Below are 21216 nucleotides of genomic sequence, written 5' to 3' on the forward strand. Positions count from 1 at the left end.
CCTTTTTAATGAGATGGTATCAATGTAATTGAGGGCGACTGTAGCTTACTTGTAGTGTTTTCAACAGCTCCACTGTCTTTTAAGATAGTCAAAAGTTCCTTTTCAGATAGTGCTGACCTTTGGTCTCCGTTCTGTCAAGATTCCTCACTGCTTCAGTAATGTTTGTTTTTTCTGGGGAGGATTCCAGCGTATGTGTTAGGAATTTAGAGTTGCCAATTAACCTAAAGCAAACTCCATTTGAAAGGTACAGCCATGATTTCAACCAGGAATTTTCTGGCTGCAAGTCCATAAAGCTAAAGCCCACAAAGCCCCAACCAGCAAAGCTTTCCCTGGTCAATAAAGATGCAATCCTGACAGTAGTACATTTTATTCCAAAACCTGTGCATCAATTACATTTTACAAATGTGCATGCTGTGTGTACTAAAGACAAACTTCCCATCAGATAATCTCATATACTTTGATTTGTTTGGTCATAGATAGCTTATTTAATGCCTCTGTACCATCTTTAATAGGCTTTGACTTCATCCAAAAGTTAGCAGGTGGGTGTCTTTTTTTCCTCTAGTCATTACAATTTACACTGAAATATATTTCAATTTGCATTTGTGGATGTAGCGACCCACTTTGCTCAGTGTGTATGGCCTTCTGAGGTCTTGCAGATTGTCCATGCAGAATTAGATCTGATTTAAGGTTGATTCACCATTCATTCATTTTCTGAACCGCTTATTCCAATTCAGGGTCGCGGGGAAGCTGGAGCTTATCCCAGCCGGCTTTGGGCGACAGGCAGGGTACACCCTGGACAGCTCGCCAGTCCATCGCAGGTTGATTCACCAGAGAATCTGAATATTTTCAGGCAACTTTTCTGCTCCAACTCTGCTGCTGTCATTTCATCCAAAAGTACATTTAAAGTTTATCAGTCTCAACATGTTATTAATACATATTTTAATTATTCAAATTTTAAATACTTTACTTTTTCTATGTCCTTGTTTATAACATCACTAGTTCATCAGGCATCCCTTAATACTGGTCATGAGACGGACAAAACACTGGCATGCTTAGAGGGCAATAAAACAGTTCCTCAAATAATGTCAGACAACTTTTATTTGTTTTCTCACAAATGCCACAGCAAAAATAATTCAGCAGTGCAGGACAAAAGAAAACCTGTCCTTTTTAAACAGCAGCCACTGTCACATCGTAGGTTATAGTGTTCCCACTGAGCTTTACCTACACGGATTGTAAATTAGAAGGAATTCTTAGGATAGTTCTGCATCAATAGTCTACATTTGCTTCTGTTTTCAGGTCCCTAACTTACAGTCAGTGAGCAAACCATACTCCATAGCTTACTAATGAAGAACATGTTTCAGTGTATCAGAGTGAAAGACCAACCAATTTAAACAGATTTTGTTGTATGGAAGCTGGGTTTGACTGATATAAGTGCACATTCTGCATCTGTATGCAAGTCTGTGATGACTCAACACTGAATGACCTTTTTTTCTTTGTAACTAAATGAAATTATAGCACATGACTGGTCTGTACTTCAGCCGACACAGGGAAGGACAAGTCTATTTCTTGGCTTTTCCCTGTGCAGCCACGGCTTCCATGGCCTTCTTTACGGTCTCCTCATCTCCCAGGAACTGCATGGGTCCTATAGGTTTCAGGTTCTTGTCCAGCTCATACACAATGGGAATGCCTGTGGGCAGATTCAGCTCCATGATGGCCTCCTCTGACATACCTGAGGAACAGTAAGTGTGAAAGGTGAGAGGTGTTTCAACGTTCATACGGGGGAAAAAAAACACACACTGGCAAGTTAAAGGTTGGTCTGCTGCTGATGTGCGTCGCAGCTAGCATGGGCCTATGCTGGTGTTATGCTAGCCTGGCATGCCAGACTCTCTTGCTGTACCAGCGTAGCGTGTGGGGACTCACTCGCATCAAGAGATTTCCAGGGCGGGACAAACAAGTGTGAGGTAAACCAATTGGAAAAATGGCGGTCATGACGTCAGTAAAGCAGCAGCCTACAATGTCCAGAAGTGTTCAGTACAACGAACGCAACTGATAAATTAAACTCTTCCTAAATTCAGCTGGAAGCAGAGCAAAAAAACGTCTTTCTTCAAAAGAAAGGCCTTCATGGCTGTCAGTTGTTGAGGTTTTAAGGATTTGTTATGTTCTTGGTCATTAAAACAGCATTTACAGCAAAGAAAAAACAAACTCCTGCTACCTCTGTGCACCATCATGAATGCTTTGAAGAATACGTGGTGATGCAAGGCAAGAGGCAAGAGTCTCCTCAGATCAACCAATCAGAGTGGCCGGTTTGTTTACGACCGGTGCAAAGGGGAGGGACTCCAGACTGAGTCGCTCTGTATTGAATATATAGAGCCCTCCTGTCTGGCGTGCCAGGCTAGTATTATGCACCTTGCCTCTCAAACGAACAGCGCTGACGCCACATCGGGATGTGGAATTACACTCTATTGTGAGGCTGAACAGCTTCTGTTTGGGTTGTGTGAATTACCAAAAAATTAAAAGAAACGGCTTTACACATTAGAAGCAGCAGGATGTTTCCATGCAAAAGCAAAACTACAATTTTAAGCAATATTTGATGTTCAGTTAACATCTACAGGTCTCAGGTGTTGATGGATTAAACAGATGATAGTAGAGTTGGACCATTTTCTACTGTCTTCCACACTGCTCTGTCTGCTTTTTAAAAAGTTCATTTATCACTACTAAAAACAGGAGCTGCACACTTGAATGAACAAACACCATCTGGCACAGCAGGTGCAGTGACAATTTAGGTGCTAAAATTGAAGAAAAGCAAAACTAAACTAAATCCAGGTGTGGATTTTGGCTTTATGATTCACTCTGCAGAACATGTAGAGAAAGTTGTGCAAATGCAAAGCGGAAAAGAAAAGTTATAGCTGAGTTTTAAATATTAATGCAAACTTCTCTGAATGAAAGGATATAATCTTTCACCACTGGGTGGCATGTGGTCTTTCTCTCACCCTCAAGATGCTTGACGATGCCCCGCAGGCTGTTGCCATGGGCAGCAATGAGCACCCTCTTTCCCTCCTTGATTTGTGGAACGATCTCTTCGTTCCAGAAGGGGAGTGCCCTGGCAATGGTGTCCTTGAGACTTTCGCAGGTGGGAAGCTGGTCCTCTGTCAGATCAGCGTAACGTCGATCCTACCGCAAAAAGTCATCCAACAGTGTCTCCATCATCTAAGCCAACTCCGCCATAATAAAGACATTTGCAATTACTACAGAGAATTAATGTATTAGGTTTTCCTGAGCTCTCACCTTGCTTATGGCCTGGTAGAAGTCATGCTCCTGATCCATGGGTGGGGGAGGAGTATCAAATGAACGCCTCCAAATCTTAACCTGAGCATCCCCGTGCTTGGCAGCTGTTTCAGCCTTGTTCAGCCCCGTCAGGCCTCCATAGTGCCGTTCATTGAGTCTCCACGTTCGGTGGACAGGCAGCCACATCTGGTCGATGCTGTCCAGAACAAACCACAGGGTACGAATGGCCCTCTTTAGGACAGAAGTGTAGCAAATATCAAATTCATAGCCGGCATCTGAGATGAGAAAAGAAAGTTATTTAAAGACAATCCTTTAACATATGTAGTGGAGGCTCCACTAATGGTTAAATGTACAAATAAGACAGACTTAAATAGTTTTGTGATCAGGATTAACAATTATGAAGCCATTTCTCACATTACTGAATGATAAAATCACAATGATACGCTTAGCTTTAACTAATTCTTATGCTTGTACTTTATATTAGTCACACGACCACATGGCAGACTATGCAGGATGTGACTGCGGGGGAATTCTGAGTCAGAAAACCAATGGAGTGTAAGCACGTGTGTGTACCCCAGTGTTTCTCAATTCCGGTCCTCATGACCCCCTGCCCTGCATGTTTTATAGGCAACCCTAACTTTACACACCTGAATGAACTAAAGGACTCCTTAACAGGCCTCAAAGAACCTGATGAGGAAGTTCAATAATCTGACTCAGGTGCTTTGGAGGAGGATCATGTCTAAAACATGCAAGGCAGGGGGGCCTGAGGACTGGATTTGAAAAACACTGCCCAACAATGTCAAGTTAACTTGAGTTTGCCAGCTGACATTTTCTTACAAAATGCATTGTAAGAAAATGTCAGCTGGCAAACTCAAGTTAACTTCTGCAAGTTGAGACTCTTTCCTTTACAGTCCAAAGCCATGATAGTCCAAATAAATGTCTTTTTATCCCTGTAAGCTATCAAATACAATACATCCATCTAATGATCCGTTTAAGCGACTACTAAACGATATGTTACGTGGGAAAACTTTTAAATGAAGAGTAATGGGCCTGTTTTAAATAACTACGTGTTTGTATCAATATGTTTACAGTTTCTACAAGCCAGCGACACTTCTGTGGGTCTCGTGCTGCTGGTGTGTGTCGTGTCGTGGAGGCACTAGACTGTTTCTCCACGGTTGCATAACATCCGCAGTCATGTCAGCAGCTTAAGCCAGCGACCGAGAGAAAGCCTGATTAGGCCCGGTGACATTGCTGAGGCACCTTTCAGAGCCTGTCCTCCCCTCTTCGCCTCCTGCTCCCCGGTGTCACTCAGGTCCGCGTCGAACCAGCCGCAGAAGCGGTTCTCCTGGTTCCAGCAGCTCTCTCCATGGCGGATCATCACCAGTTTGTACGCAGCCATCCTCACACCGATGATCTCTGAGCTGTATTTCCGGGAACTTTGGGGTGAAGTGTTCTTCCAGAAAGCTCTGAAATTAGTCCAGACTCCACCGAAAGCACACAGACGGCGACAGAGAAAAGGACGCGGTATTTTTGCTGATTTCTAGAGATGGCGAGTTTGCTGCAGACGAGGGTTGAAGAGCTAGCGGCTATGGTAAAGGTTTAGACAGGTCCAGGAACTAGTTCTCTTCCTCTCTTCCTACTGGTTTCCACCAATTGGAAGGCGAGCAGCCCCAGCTGGAGGAGGAGGGAGGCAGGAGGATGCGCACAGCGGCACGTCCACACACCCACACCCTGCGTCCTGCAGTCTCACCTCAATGCATCACATGCATCATTTTAATGCATCCTATGGAAAATTGTCAAAAGATTAATATCTTTAAGATCCCTGTAGTTATTAAAAAACAAGCTTGCATTATATTATATGATAAAAACTAAATTCGCATCATGCCATAGCATTTAAAGCCATCTCCAGCTACAGTAGCATAGCTGTATGCTAATGTAGCTAACTGTTTTTTACATATTCATTGGGTGAAGCTTACTGTACTCTATAACATTGCTGCACTGAGGCATGCAACAATTTATTTATCCATGATGTTCGAACTTTAATTGGCCCATTGCAATACAAATTGTTTTCTTTTTCAGCCATTGTGTTTGAAGGAATGCCAGGAGATATTTGTGCTTGGGATCATTGTTGCATGGTCTAATTTAAGACTAGCTTTAGCTGTCAGACAGGTGACTCACATTTTAGTCTAAAATACTATCTATCCATTGCCCTGCCAATGACTGTACGGTGCACAGGAGGTGTGACTGTTAAAAAAAAAAAAAAAAGGACATAAAAATGGAAATAAAAAGAGAAGCTCATGCCACCATCCTCCAACCATCATGTTTGGCAACGTTTGGTTTGAGGTGTTTGTGTGGATATGTTGTGTTAGATTTTTGCCAAACTAGGTTGCATCCTGACATCTCCACTTGGATCTGATCTGTCCACATTTCTCCAGAAGTCTTGTTTGCAACTTTGCAAACCTAAACTGTGGTCTGTAATATTAAAATGATTTCAAACATGCAATACATTTATATACGTCATGAAATTTAAATTATCTTAAGACTGAAATTACCAGGCAGTTCAAACACATATTTGACAGACTTAGTAAACTTTTTAATTTGCCATATTCTGTTAATAGATGTCAAAAAGGGATGTCAATAATTCCTCCACTTAATTTACAGGTATAATTAGAAACATGTTTTAAAACACCGTAATATCATCTGTTGTGTGAAGTTATTTTCTTCATCTGTATGTTTGTCTTTCTCTGTTGAACTTGTGATGAACTGGTGACCTGTCTATACCCTGCCTCTCACCTAGTAGAAGTTGCAATAGGATCCAGCTGCTTCGCAACTCTGCATGGGAATTAACTGGAATAGATTGGATAGATGGACTGAATTCATATTTTTAAAACTGGCAAAGTCATAGTGAATCAAAATGACAGTAGACCATGATCGACAACAATACCATTAAACATCAACTAAATTTTTATCTTTAGAAAGCTCTTGTCATCCAGTTTATCCAACCTTGGTAAATTTCCTAATAATACAATGTTAATCTAAAAATGTTTAATCGGTCAGAAAATTTACTCAACAGGCAGATGTACCTATATATGAAACAGTTGCCATTGTCTTTCATTAAACTGGTTAATGAAACACAATGAGCATTTTAATTGTGTTTAGAAAAATAAAAATCTAAAATTTGATGGCAATGAAGTATCTTTTTAAATAAAAATCTGAGAGGCCATTTACCATGATGCTTAATTAATCATTTTAAACAAACATTTTCATAATTGTTGTCATTCTGCAGAGTGTAAGTTATCCATGCAATGAACACAGATACACCCTGACATATCGTGATAAACAGTCTTTTGCACATATTGCTGATAAAAGCCTAGGTGGTCTTTTTTTCTTTTTAATCTATGTCACACTGATGTCTGTTAATTTTTAATTTCTACCCCATAAAGTAGTTGAAAGGTGAACTGGCTCCATGTAATACAGATCTTTAGAATATGAAGGTCAAACAAAGATAATTAGACCAGAATTACTCTTTCAAAAATAATAAACAAATACAAAGTATCAAACTCCATAATGTTCGAAATAAATACACAAAAATGCTGTTTTGTAGAGTTAATTGATTGGGTTAGCTGCACTCTCACGTGTCTCCAGTGGGTGGGATTACAGTGCCCAATAAGCGCTGGAGATTAGGTTATTGACAGTCATATTTGAGCTCTGATTGGTTTTAGATCAACGCAGTCAACTGGTCCCGCCTCTTCCCGGAAGCTGACAGTCATCTGATTTTCTTCTTTTTTTTTTTTTTACGGTGTTTTCTTGATAGCCAACGTCAGTGCTAGCCAACAAAACAGCCGTCCTACTTTGTTTTGTTATTCTGTTTTTCCACGTCTTTCTGTCCCTTTGTAGGGGAATAAAAGAACTCTTCGTCTGCCTCCAGAGTCATGGACGAGACGAGTCCGCTTGTCTCTCCGCTCCGGGATTCGGGTGATTTTAGCTATTGCCCCACAGAGCCCACTAGCCCCCGGGGTGCGTTTGGGAGTACACCGGGCTCTGTGGTGCGGATCCCGGCTGGCAGCCCGGGACACAGTCGGGAGAGACAGCCACTTCTGGATCGGGACCGAGGAAACACGCCCCGAGAACCGCATAGGAACGAATTCCCGGAAGATCCCGAGTTCAGAGAGATCATCCGAAAGGCCGAACGAGCGATAGAAGAAGGGATCTATCCGGAGAGGATCTATCAGGGCTCCAGTGGAAGCTACTTTGTCAAAGATTCACAGGGGGTAAAGAGAGCTGCTCCAAACATTTACCGATTAGTTTCAGGAATGTTTAGTGGATAAGTGAGATCTTTGGTGTTTTAAGACGATATGATTGCAAGACTGACAAGTACACACGTTTTGATTTAAAAAAAAAAAAAAAAAAAAATCCTTTGCATGTAAGGCCGTATCTAATAAGCCTGTGATGACTTTGCAGATAGGCTGTAAGGCATTCAGATAAAACATGTACCAGCTTTGACTTAGATAAGCACATAAACTGAGCAATATGATAGGCCATAACTATGTCCATCAAAGTGAAAAACCTTCCTCCAACATCTAAAACTTCCAAATAACTAAGTACGAACTTCAAAGAAAGTCTGCATTTTATGATCACAGTGATTCCTGGACATGTTATTCAAACAAACATATTTAAAATGAAACAACAGTAACTCATATTTGTGTGTCTTTGCCCAGTTTACTCTGTTTTGCATCTCTAAAATGCTTTAGTCATCATCGTGACAACTATGGCAGGTGTCCATCATTTAAGATCCATTTTCTGCAAAAGGTAACATGCCATCAAGCTCGTCTGCAGCAAGATGCAACACTGAGGCAGACATGAACACATCAATAGAGAATGTCCCTGTGTCTTGTCATTTTGTCTGATGGTTTCATCTTTTTTTACTCTTCTTTTCATGTATTACAGGACTCTAAAGGACAAACTGTCAGTGATTTAATCAAACTGGAAACTGTTGGGCACACATTTCTAATTTGGCACTACAGCAGCTGTACAAATTGATGCATAGTGACTTGAATAAAGCAGAGCTTCGACATGGGGTTATTATCGAATGCTTCTGCCAGGCTAAGGTCTGTTAGCATTGATACCCACCACTGGATGGGTCTGGGTTTAAAATAGGGAAGTGGTTTTTGTGGACTTTTGTTTTGTATCTTTATAGTTTTGACTTGTACGTTATATCTGTTCACAAGAAAGCCCAGGCTTTACATGCTTCTTCCATTGCCTCTCAGTGGCTTTCCAAACAAAAAGAGCCATTCTAGGTTAAAAAATTTAAGCATTTCTTTTTTTAAATCCGGTGACCTACAATGACTGCTCCCTTTCGACTCCCACCTCGCTAGTTTCTTAGGTTAGTCACCACTGTGCTAAGTAGTCATGTGCTACCTCTGAGGATATAATTCTCCTCTATGACCAAGTTTCTTGTTGTAATCGGTGCATGTCTGTCTCTGTCTCTCTGTGTGTGTGTGTGTGTGTGTGTGTGTGTGTGTGTGTGTGTGTGTGTGTGTGTGTGTGTGATACCAGCGTAATGTGACATGTGATTTCTATACGCAACAGTGAAATGCCACATACACATCTTTTTTTTTTTTTTTTTTTTTTTCCCCCCATCCAAAACTCTTCGGCTGTGGGCTTTTAAGAAACATTTAATACTTTAGTAGAACAGCCGTGTGTCACTTAATTTGTGTCAATCGCAGTGGATTTTATATGGTTTTAACTGAATTAAAAGTGTAACTGAAACTGTTCTTACAGACTAATCCCAGTTTCTGCTGTTCCTGCTCAGTGCGCTCTGATTGATGCTGAATGATTTCAGTTTCACATTCATTAATGAAGGCTTAATAATGGTCATTGAATTCAGAAAATCTTCTTGCTTTCAGTCCAACCATCTCATACATTCTTTTTGAGCTTTTTTTTGTCCCTTCTTTCCTCTCTTTATCCCTCCACAGAAGATCATTGGAGTGTTCAAACCGAAGAATGAAGAGCCCTACGGCCAGCTGAATCCCAAATGGACTAAGTGGCTCCAGAAACTGTGCTGTCCCTGCTGTTTCGGTCGGGACTGTTTAGTTCTGAACCAGGGTTACCTTTCAGAAGCTGGGGCCAGCCTGGTTGATCAGAAGCTCGAGCTCAATATTGTCCCCAGGACCAAGGTATAGTCACACACAGTGATCTATCTGCATTACAAAACATTATTTCTGTGTCACTTTTTTTTTTTTTTTTAAATTAAAATAACTATAAGTATTACAGATCCATAGGGAATTAATGTTTTCAATTAGTCACTTTAACAGAAGAGACATAAGATGGTAAATTTTCACATAAAGTTCTCATTAAATTTAAGGGGTTCAAAAAATAAATTCATACTTAATTTTTTTTTCTTTTTTTTAACCAAGAAAAAGGTGTGTGGCAACAGGAATCTGGTTGATTTGGCATATTCTTTTGTCCAGTGTAGCATTATAGACTATAATAAGACAGAAACTCTCCACACTTGTCTCCATGACTGCAGCTGCTTTTTCTCATCTGTTGTTACTGTAATCTGTATTAAGAGGGTTTGATTACCTTCACTTCCACATCTGTTCTACTTCTCCTTTCAGCCCTTGGGATCTTTTGAGCATCTCATGCTCCTTCATCTTATCGTGGTGGCGCCACCACAGTGCGTGTCATTAGCCATCACCAGTCATAATCCAGAGGTCCCACATGATCTAAGCTCTGTTATCCTCCATCACGGTGGAGATTTTTGAGCTGTTGACACTACAGATGTTCCTGTTCAGTATTCCATCCACTTATTTATGATGTTCCACATTTCTTATCCTGCATCTTACATTACATCCTGCTGCTATGTCTCAGAAATAGCCTGTGTCTGGGGTCCAACTGTCCAGTTTGGTAGATCTTGTGTTGCCATAGTTAATGTAATGTTTCACTAGAAAAGCTTCTTGTTATCAGCCACTTCTTCAGTCTGTTGGTGGTAGATGCCTTGTAAAGAATTATCCTTCCATGATTCTTTTTCCTGTTACTCCTCTTCTTCACTGGGTTTCAGCTGCCTGAGACATTGATTACTGGGGAGGGCCATCTTCCTGATGTTACTGTACAGCCTAATGGAATAGAACAAGTAGTACATGTATAAGCACAAAGCGTATTAAAAACAGCTAGCTAATGTTTGATCTCTTAGTGTGTAGTTGTGACGATTAATATGTTTGAAGGTAAGATTCCTCATCTGGACGATGATTTATCAGATGATTCTTCAGAAGGAGATTTGTAAATCTGGATCTGTCTTTCACCACGATAAAGAAAGAATTAAAGATAAAAGAAGCTAAATCAAAACTTTAAGCTTAAAACCTCCATTAGAGTTGACATTTAAGATCTCAAAACCATTTGTAAGTAATCCCTCTAATGCCTTCCAATCTTTAGGTGGTGTATTTGGCAAGTGAAACGTTCAACTACAGTGCCATAGACAGGGTCAAGTCTAGAGGCAAAAGGCTAGCTCTGGAGAAGGTGCCCAAAGTGGGCCAACGCTTCCACAGAATTGGACTTCCTCCCAAGGTGAACTAATGGTTTTATATTATGTGTTGATGTTCAGTAAAATGTGATTTTATGCTTAGTTTTTAATACCCCATGTTAAGTTAATCTTTTAATAATTAGCAGTGAACTCCATATTTAATCCTTTATACAGAACACCAACAAGAAGCTTTGATGAAGTGAAAATGAACAGACCTACTCTGTCAATTATATGTTTTGCATATGAGAACCAGAAGTGGAACACAGAAAAAACCAGGAAAACTTCAAGGTTCAAAATAAAGCCTTAACTGTGGTGTACTTAAGTATAGATTTCAGTAATAGCTAAGCAGCGAATGAGCTTATTGTTTTATGTTAAAGCTTTAAGGATGATCATTCATTTGATCATGCATAAGCATCTGATGTGGAAAACTAAAAAAAAACCAAAAAAAACATCAGTTGTAATTTCTGTTTCACTTCCACCAGGTTGGCTCCTTCCAGCTCTTTGTCGAGGGATACAAGGATGCAGATTTCTGGCTGCGGAGGTTTGAAGCAGAGCCTTTGCCTGAAAACACCAACCGTCAGCTTCAGCTGCAGTTTGAGCGACTCGTTGTACTCGATTACATCATCAGGAACACAGGTTGTCACAGTAACCATGACCCTCAATCCAATAAAACATTTACTCTTATTTTTAAGGGTATATCTTATAAGCTGTTGCACAGTTAAGCTTTACAGCTTTTGTAAAAGTAATTTTTCTTTTGTGATCTAAGACAGAGGAAATGACAACTGGTTGCTAAAGTACGACTGTCCCATGGATCCTGTTGGTAATAGGGTAAGGAGACACTGATACGCCTTTAATATTTCTATTATTTGCGTCCTTGAGACATTTTTCTAAGTTCTAAATGTTTGTAAGGAATGTAAGGAAAACAAGTTTCCATCCAGTTGTAATCAAGCATATGATAAATATCCCGAGAGCTCACACTAGCACACATAACAAAGATAAACTCAGATTACCACACACCGAACGAACAAAACATTACATAGATAACATACAAAACATACATTTCAGTACTGATCCCACTTTTAGCCCCAGTTTTTGTGAGTCATGTGTTGAATTGGGTCAGGTTGTCAAAAAAGCAGCAGCGCACATTGGAAAGCTGCATCCTTTACTGGCTAACTAGCAGTTTATCACTTCATTCAAACACAAAGTTGACATTTGTCTGCCATGTTTCAGCACCATCAAGCCTGAGCCTCTCTGCTGGTACAACCATCTGCACCTTGTTTTTGTTTTTAGAATATTTTTAACAACTGGACAAAGCTTTAGAGATGTTACACATTGATCTTTACACTGGCAGCTTCTCACATATGGTGCAGCATTTAGTGCCAAATGGAAAACTGAACTTCCTAACACCAACAGGAAGTCAGATTTCCATGTTGGGAGATACAGCATTTAATGAGTTATTGGCAGAACATTGTTAACTTATTCATTATTTCAGTTCTGTGTCGATGAGAATCCTCCATTCAGAGAAAATGAAAAGACAGGAGCAAAATAGTTTTGACTTTGCCGCTATTGAATGAACCACTGCAGTTTGATTTGAACTTGAAGTCGGGAGATAAATGTGGAGACACAAATATCTGAGATGATGTTAAACCCAAACAAAGTTCCAAGGTTGTGTTTCTTTTTGTGTTTTTTAAATCTTAATAACTTTTAATCCCTAAATATTTGCTCTGAAGCACAGAAAAATGTGTAATTTCTTCCTTGTATGCCACATGTAATGACATAACACTTGCTTCAGGGCATACTCTCCTTCATGTGCTGCAGGTAGTGCCAGTTGTGTTGTAAGTTAGGGAGTTGGAGCAACTTATATAAGACTACTGAAATGACCCCGTTATGTTTTGTGAATGAAACTAAAGTTATTGTTCAGCACACATACACACAACCCTGTTTTTAATATTATTAGACAATAAAATTAGACAATAATACATCAGTAAATTAATTGTGGTAAGATTCCATTAATTGACGGCATGATTACCTGGAAAATACAGCGTGTTTTTTGTTTGTTTGTTTAAATATCGTATTTCATGTTTTCTGTATTTGTCTCTTCAGGATACAGATTGGGTGGTAGTAAAGGATCCTATCATCAAACTGGCAGCCATCGACAACGGTCTTGCCTTTCCCCTCAAGCACCCTGATTCCTGGAGAGCTTGTAAGAAACTAAACTTCCACAGTTTTAAGTAATCACAGCTTAGAATGAGCTCTGTCCCTTTAGAAGAGGACATGGCTTCTCTTTTCATCTCCTTATCTGGTGAAAAGTCTGTATCTAAAAGGTTACTTTCACACTGCAGGCAAGTAGGTCTCAAAGCCCGCTTTATTGCCCACATGCAGCCCATATCTGATCATTTTGTGACTATCTCAATAGTACAAACCCGATCTTCTTCTTCTTCTTCTTTTTTTTTTCCCCTTTATTGTAATTTATTATTATTATCATTATTCCCAGGCCACTTTTGAATGTACTGGATCAAATGCATATCAAATCTCTTTCAAAGTAACCTCAGTCTGAATAGTCATTTCATGTGTTGCCCGACTGGACCACTAAACGGTCTTTATGCACGCATCAGCCAACACACACTTTAAAGCTTTCAGTTCGTCCAGATCTCTGCGCCACCACTTTTAGCTGGGACCAGGAAACATATCACCCCAATTTTAGCTTCTTGGCACTGGCTGCCTGTATATTATACACTGATTTTAATATCTTATTGTTTGTTTTTAAGGCTTTAAATGGACTGGCCCATCAATACATCACCAAATGCCTCCAAATTTACACTCCAGTGCGCGCTTTGAGGTCTCTGGGCCAGTCCCAGCTTGTGGTGCCTAAGACGAGACTTAAAATTAGAGGGGACAGGGCATTCTCTGTAGTCAGCCCTAGAATGCTGTGCCCCTCCATGTCCGAATTGCCCCCACAGTGGAATGCTCTCGTCTAAAGGCACACTTTTATGCTTTGTCTTTTAACACTGCGTGAGCTGTGTGGTCCTCTGTTTCTTTTATTTTATTCTTTTTAGTTATTTCATGAGGTAGTTAATTATTTTAAATGGTTTCACTTGTTCTTATTATTGAGATGACATCATTATTTTATTTAAGTTTATTTATATTTAGTGATATTTGACCCTGTGCTGCACTTTGGAGACATTGTTTTTAAATTGTGCTCAATAAATAAAGTGGATTTGATTGGATTGGACTTTTACATCATTAAAGCGAGACAGACGCCCCAATTCTGTGTCAGCAGAGGCAGGGTGCATCAAGACTGAATATAAACAATGGACAGAACAACGTTATGTTAGTTTTGTAAACTCCAGTTGCACAACAACTTTGACCTGAGTAACATACTTATGTACTTCTGAAAACACAGTATACTGTGTGTGGCGTCCAAGCGGCAACCTCCAGTGATTAAAAGTTAAGCCTTTGCCGAAATGCATAAAACTGCAGTTCCCTCTTCATCCGCTGGGGGCTGGCTGCAAAACAGAGCAAATCCCCATAGACTCCCATGTTAAAAAGGCCAACTTCACAGCAGAAATAAACATGTTTACAGCCTGGTTCAAAAGTCCATTTTCAGTTGAATATGTCAGGTTTACCTTCATGACAACTATGGGGGGAGTGAATTTTTTCATAACTTGCCCGTTTAAAAGTCATTTAATCTTAAAATTCAGCATATTTAGGGGCATCTTTCTCTGCGTATACGGGTCACTACAGGGTTGTAGACTGTTCATACTGGAGACAGTTGCATTGAATTATAATGTGAACAACCTTGCCCAAAAGCTGGATCTCAGCTAAAAAAAAAAATAAAAAAAATTCTGAGTTGGCCTTTAAGACCTGCAGTGTGAACGTAGCATAAACTGAGCTTTTTATCTGCAAAAATACAGATTTTTCTGTTGGGATTGTTTGTCTGTGATAAATGAGGTACTCAGTTTTAATAATTTTCCAGATATTTACAAATCATGAATGTAACTGATAAGAAACTTTTGTTCTTCAACTATCAGACCCCTTCTACTGGGCATGGCTGCCCCAAGCCAAAGTTCCCTTTTCCCTGGAAATCCGTGAGCTCGTCGTACCCAAACTCTCTGACCCAAACTTCATCAAAGATCTAGAGGAGGACCTTTACGAACTATTTAAGGCAAGTTAAAGCTTCATCGTTAAGATATTTATGGAGAATGATGGGAGTTTTAAATGAATGTGAGGAACTGAGAATGAGATGTTGAAATGAGAGAAATGCGAGCGTAAGAAGAGGATGTGTAGTTTCTGTCAGTCTGTGTAACATGCTTCTACCTGTACTGATCCGCAGAAAGATCCTGGTTTCGACAGGGGGCAGTTTCACAAACAAGTAGCTGTTATGAGGGGGCAGGTGAGTCTTTTTTCCTTTATTTTTCCCAGCAGCGGTCATGCAGCTAATCTTCTTGCTTCACCCTTAAAGCAATTTATTTTAACATATTTCAACCGGTCTGTCCCCAGATCTTGAACCTCTCCCAAGCCTTGAAGGATGGTAAAACACCCCTCCAGTTGGTCCAGATGCCCCCAGTTATCGTTGAAACAGCTAAAGCACCTCAGAGAGCGAACAGTGAGTCCTACACGCAGAGTTTCCAAAGCAGAAGACCCTTCTTTACCTGGTGGTAGGAAAAATGAAAATAAAGTGGAAGACAAGGAGCAGCAGGAAGCTGGACTGGAAGCATCTTGTGTAACCATGGAGACAGAATCTGAGTGCAGCAATTTGTTTTGTCCTGAAAATAATCCTCACCCTCTCCTCCTCTCCTTGTGGATATTTTAGTGCAGAGGGTGAGTTGGTGGGTGCAGAGATTGGGGCCAAAACAGGAAGGATTTCGCAACATATCTCCCCTGTTTGCCTCTGTGCCTTGTGTGAATGAGAGGAAATTAGGTGATGACGATTCTGTGCCCTCCTGAGAACGATACGTGTGAGGCGACATTTCTGTACACTCTTGAGTACTGATTATGTTTTCTCACACACACACACACACATGCACGCCAGTCAGAAACCTCTCAAACATTTGTTTCTTGGATGGGAGATGTTGCATTCCATGTTTTCTTTTTTTTTTTGTTTTTCTTTATACCTCTTTGCCTTTTAATACTCACATGCATATTTCCTACAACAATGAAAGCTGTGCCACCAGATCATAAGTTTGTTTTATAATATATAAGAAAAGTGTTTATTCTGGTTCGATCTCACAGATGAAGGAAGTGTGCACTAAGTGATGTGTCCGTCTTTACACACTGAACACAGGCCATGTGAGCTGGTTTCACGTTGTTCATTGCCCTTCCATGAAGATGAGGATCTGCAACTCATTTGTGCCGATACTGAAAAGCTGAAGTGCTTTTGGTCAAAGAGACAGACTGTTGAAATGAAAAACATATGAGCCGTTTGCCCATTCAGTTATTGTTTAGGAGGAGAGGGTCGAAGCATATGGGGTTAGTGGTTCCCAGCAGCTCCTGGTTTTCTTTGCCATTCTGATTTCTGTTCATTTTCTGGCTCTTGGGTGGACCCAAAGAATTAACCCCCTGCTGTAATGAACTGACTTGCAATGTATTGTGACAATGCACTGTATAATTTGTATGTAATATTTAATTATAGATTATAATTAAAACATTCAATTAATACAGATGGTTTGTGTTCTTGTTTGATTTATTCTGCACATGAAGGGATGCCAATATACTAATCCAAGAATTACATCCTCAAGCAAAATGTGTTTAAAGCTGCTATAATCGATATCAATCTGTTGCAAATAAAATACTAATGCAGTGGCAAAACCAGAGATAGAAATAACCTTTTTCAGTTCATTCATTTTTGTTGAATTTGATGCATCTTACTGTTTTGCTTCCTCAAAAATCCTTCAGAAGTACTTTTAAGTATTTACAGGTTGTCATCCATCTTTTCTGCATGTGATGACTCCATTATTCCATGTGTTGTTATGGGACATTATATAATCTAAATTCTCCCTGGGAGTGAGGGTGAGCATGGATGGTTGCTTCCCAGTGTTGGCCCAGCAATGGGCTGGTGACCTGTCCAGGGTGTACCCTGCCCCTCGCCTGCTAACTTCTGGGGTGCGCTCCAGCTTCACCGCAAACCTCAGTTGGACTTAGTGATATAGAAACTGGATGGATTATATAATCATATGCAAGATCTTGAATGTAAGACCTTACCTGCAGGGGTAGAAGGAGACTAAAGCAAAGCTGAAAGATGAAATACTAGATTAATTGAACAGCAGATAAAAACTTATATTAATCCATCTCTGCAGAACAGGAAAAAGGCCAACATAAATGTCACTTTTCTTTTCTCCACCTTACTCCCCAAAGGGTCAAAAAGCCAGTCAGTGCTGGTTTGAATAAGATCGATTAATGTTATTATTAACTGAATGTTCAAGCACTAAATAAAAGACTTGAGAGGCTTGAAATGATTTAAATCTTTAATTTATTAAAAGCTTTAACTTAAATCCTGTCACAACACAATAGGCCATTTAAATTCCTGCACAAACACCGGCATGTGCTCGGGTCTACAACGGTGCATAACAGCATAAGCTGCTCCTGCAGATGATGCAGCATGCGAAGGCTTTTCAGGCAAAGCCGTTGCCTGAAAAGCCTTTGTGTCAAGTCTTCACCTTCCTTGCATCGTCCTTAAGTGTGTGCAGTTTTCAGTGGAGAACGCGGTGAAGGTAGCGATCAGAGTCTCTAGAAACCTCCAGCCTAACACCCAGCCTCCATGATGATGGTTTAAAGGGGTTGTGATTCTCTGGAATGTCTTCCTCCGTCGGCAGCGGAAACTCTTCCAGACGTTGTGCCACACTGACCTCCTCATCCTCAACAGCATAGCCAGATAATGGTTCCTCAACCCTAATGACAAAGAAGTTATCACAGTTTGAGCATAACAATTTATTTTTCTCATAAAAATACTTATTAAGTGGGTCAGCACAAAATTACAAAGGCACCTTTATAATCCCAATTCCCTTAATGTAAAACTGGTTGTCAGAGAGTGACGTTAACTCCACCCAACGTCAATAACAGCCTCATGATTTAAGAGAGGACAGTCATATAGACTCATGATATAGACTCCAGTTTGTTGGGATGGAGACTGTGTGTCCTCCACAGCAGAACTGGGACTGTGAGGACTGTGTTGTCACTTCTGACCTTCACCCTGAATACAGCAGACTTCCTTCACAACTCATATACAGGATGAAACTGCAGCTACACAGAGGCCTCATCAAGAACTTAACAGGATGGTGCAACACCAATCAGCTTCAGCTCGACGGCGCGCCGCGAAGAAACACACACAGCCTAAATGCTATAAGATTCATGTCGGTTCACAAAATATCACAAGTCCAATAGTTGCTGAGAATAAATAAATAAATCTGTCAGCCAAGCTTTTTTTTTTATTGCCACCCTTCTGAAGCTGTGCTTGGCTATAAAAAGGGTTTCTGTCCACCGCTGCTCTTGCTGCCGCCTCATGTGGACCTTACTACCATGCTGTAGCACATCATTGCTACTCCAACAAGACTAATTTCATCTCAGTGAGGAATGTGGAAAGTAAAGCATGACAGCTGTGTGTGTTCCTGATGTTACTTCATTATGACTGTGTCTGGTGTAAGCATTTCTCTGGTTGGGACCAGTGTTCCTTATGGGGGACCACACTGGTTCTAAAGAGGTTTGGGTAGGGCTTTACGCGACAACTGGTATGTGTAAAGTTTACACAACAACTGGAAGTCAGTGTACGGTTCCAGAGGGGGCAGCTGCTCATGTTTTGTTTGTGAGCAGTGGAATGCAGTCTTGTCGGGGCATTATGACTATGTCAGACACTTGACAGGTCACACACTGCATTTTCTTGATACGAAGTCTGAACCCACTCTCATTCCATCACACTTTCACATACCTGAGATATCCTGATGCTCTGAGCCACTTGTGGTCTCTGTGTCCCTCCACCCTGATCCCTGCCTTATTCCTTGCTCGGACTCTAAGTCCGACTAAAGCTTGGGCCAACCCTGCCTCATCCTCCCACTCCTCCTCTTCCTGCTCCTTTTCATCATCGGCTCCTTCTGCATCTGTATCCATCTTTCCCCAGACCAGCTTTGCCCGATGTTCAGCGTTTCTGTCCCCTGCTGTTCTGAATAGCCTGTGCAGCTGATGCAGGTTCACCCCTGAAAAGATGTTGGAGTAACCAGACTTCCTGCTGCACCGACTGGAAGGTTTCCACTGCATAGGCAGATCGTCCTCAGTACAGCTGGGCTCCAGGGCCTCTGCCATGCTAAGGGCTAAGAGGGTTTGGACCAGGATAGGTGTGCAAAATGAGGGTATAAAGGCAGATAACCTGGAAGGAGAGAGACCAAAGTTATTAACCTGAAGACAACGCATTAATCTGGAGACATTTTTCCACAACTGCAGCCAATAACCTAATTCTCTCGGCCACTGTTTCCTGTGTGGAACAGTCTTATCTCATTAATCATAGACCTTAGGTTAAGTATCTGGGGAATGATAACAGTCATGCTTGTGCACGTAGCACATCCACAAAAATTAATGCAGCATACATTATATTAATCTTTTATTGTTGTCTTGAGAATAAAATATCACAAAACAGAAATCTTGACCAAGCTTTAGTTTGAAACCTACATTTAGTCATATATCATTGCCGGCTAGGAAGACAGAAAAGCAGCATATTCACAAATGAAAAACTAAAACTAATTATTATGCAACACTTTGTCTAAAATCATCTTTTAATATTAACGGTGCGGTGATGGATACTGCGTAGCTATGTAGCAACCAACCCCAAAAGCTGCTCTAAAATTCAGTTGTATTGGGTGTGTGCAGATAATGTGTAGTTTTATTTCAATAAAAACCTACCACATTTATCCTTTTAAGAGCCATCATTGCACATTATCAGCCGTTTCATATTGATTTACTTTAGAGCATCTTAACCCTTTAAGGTTCTGGTCTATCGTTTAGTAGAGGTAAATTTGCAGGGAGTTTGATGAATTTCTTTTAAAAAATTGTGGAAATAAACCTGCCTGAGACGTTTCTACCAAATTGTTTGGGCATGTAAAACCCAAATGAAGTGTTTGTTAAAACACTCAAATTTCAACCATTTCACTCTTGTTAGATTATTAATAACTTCTTCTTTTTAACATCTCAGCCATTTTCTAAAATGCATTTGTTATGTCTATTCTTGTCCAAAACAAACAGAAAAACACAGAGAAACATTTTTCTCTTGCCTTTTTGTTAGTGTGAAAGTTAAAGGGTTTGTTAGATTAACTGACATTTAGTATATTGAGGTGTATTATTAACAGTGATCAATCCACTGATGTATCTCCTTATCCTACATACTTTTTAAACAATTTTGATGGCATGAATTTGATTTCTAACACAATAATAACATTTCTTTTTCTTAAATTTAATCTCTAAAGTAATATCGTCTTGTAAGATAATAAAAATAAGTCAAATTTACTCAAAGAAACATTTTTTAAATCTTGGAAGATTGTAGTATAATCATAGCGCTTACCTTACCCTCTGTTGGCTGACTGAGACAGTGAAAACATGCACCGCAAGGCAGACAAACAACAGGATTATTAAGCCAGCCTCCAGACTGCAACCTTCATACTGGCTAATTCCAAGCCGACCCACTTCCTACTGCGGTAAACTGAGCTTCAGGTGAAGGAATAATCAAAGAGTAATCCATCAGTGACGTCAGTGCCAAGGTTCTTGCCTCAAATAGTCTGTCATGACGTCAATACATAAACATGAGACAAAAAAAGAAAAACAAGAAAAACAATGGATAGAATAATCAGGCAATGAAAATGCTCAATACAAGAAGCTGTAGGGGAGGCAAAAAGAGCCGCTCTCTTGGATCAGATCTATTTTGTTGCCTTTCTATTTTTATTAAACTTAATGGGAGAACTGAAAATGTTGAGATTTTTTGTTGTTTTTGTGTAAATAAATAAATGGAAAACAAACCACTGTTGGTACTTTGTTTCCATTAATCTAACTTGATGCAAACTTCTGTTTTTTAGGCAAAGACTCGTTAAAAACAATATTCTTCATCAATCAGTTTCCAACTTTAAAGCATCATAGGTGACAGAGCAACTTTGCAGGATGGAGCGTTTGGTCTGCAGTGTTCTTTTAAATACTGGCACAATTAATAAGCAGCAAATGTTCATTGAACTTACTTTATGTTTTATCACCCCACCCCACCCCCCAACGCACCCCTCACACACACACTCTCTTTTTTCCTTTTTTAATTATTTATTTTTTGTCCTGTGGCACCTGAAGGCAACGCAGCCAATTAAGGCTAACTAACACCTGTGTGAGTCACAAACCACCTGTAGTTCTCACTCCTCAGAAACAAGATAGTTTTCCTTTGGATTTGGAGATAT

The 21216-nt window shown here is 40.2% G+C and overlaps 2 protein-coding genes across 2 annotated transcripts; one reads left to right on the plus strand and one right to left on the minus strand.

Annotated features, from left to right (window-relative positions):
- Window positions 1-1122: 1122 nt before the first annotated feature.
- pgam1b (phosphoglycerate mutase 1b) lies at window positions 1123-4874 on the minus strand. Its single transcript, XM_079264630.1, has 4 exons — window positions 4546-4874; window positions 3286-3560; window positions 2991-3171; window positions 1123-1729 (listed from the first exon to the last, which is right to left on the minus strand). Exons 1-4 carry the CDS (start codon window positions 4682-4684, stop codon window positions 1560-1562), a joined length of 765 nt encoding a protein of 254 aa, XP_079120756.1. The 5' UTR covers window positions 4685-4874; the 3' UTR covers window positions 1123-1559.
- A 2343-nt stretch (window positions 4875-7217) lies between these two features.
- pi4k2a (phosphatidylinositol 4-kinase type 2 alpha) lies at window positions 7218-16358 on the plus strand (the record flags this gene model as incomplete). The annotated part of the gene is made up of 9 exons (XM_079238272.1): window positions 7218-7556; window positions 9261-9461; window positions 10717-10848; window positions 11287-11440; window positions 11571-11632; window positions 12908-13007; window positions 14836-14973; window positions 15142-15197; window positions 15305-16358. 9 exons carry the CDS (start codon window positions 7218-7220, stop codon window positions 15464-15466), a joined length of 1344 nt encoding a protein of 447 aa, XP_079094398.1. The 3' UTR covers window positions 15467-16358.
- Window positions 16359-21216: the final 4858 nt, after the last annotated feature.

This window comes from Telmatherina bonti, assembly GCF_933228915.1.
Source record: "Telmatherina bonti genome assembly, chromosome: 3".
Classification (NCBI taxonomy): Eukaryota; Metazoa; Chordata; class Actinopteri; order Atheriniformes; family Telmatherinidae; genus Telmatherina; species Telmatherina bonti.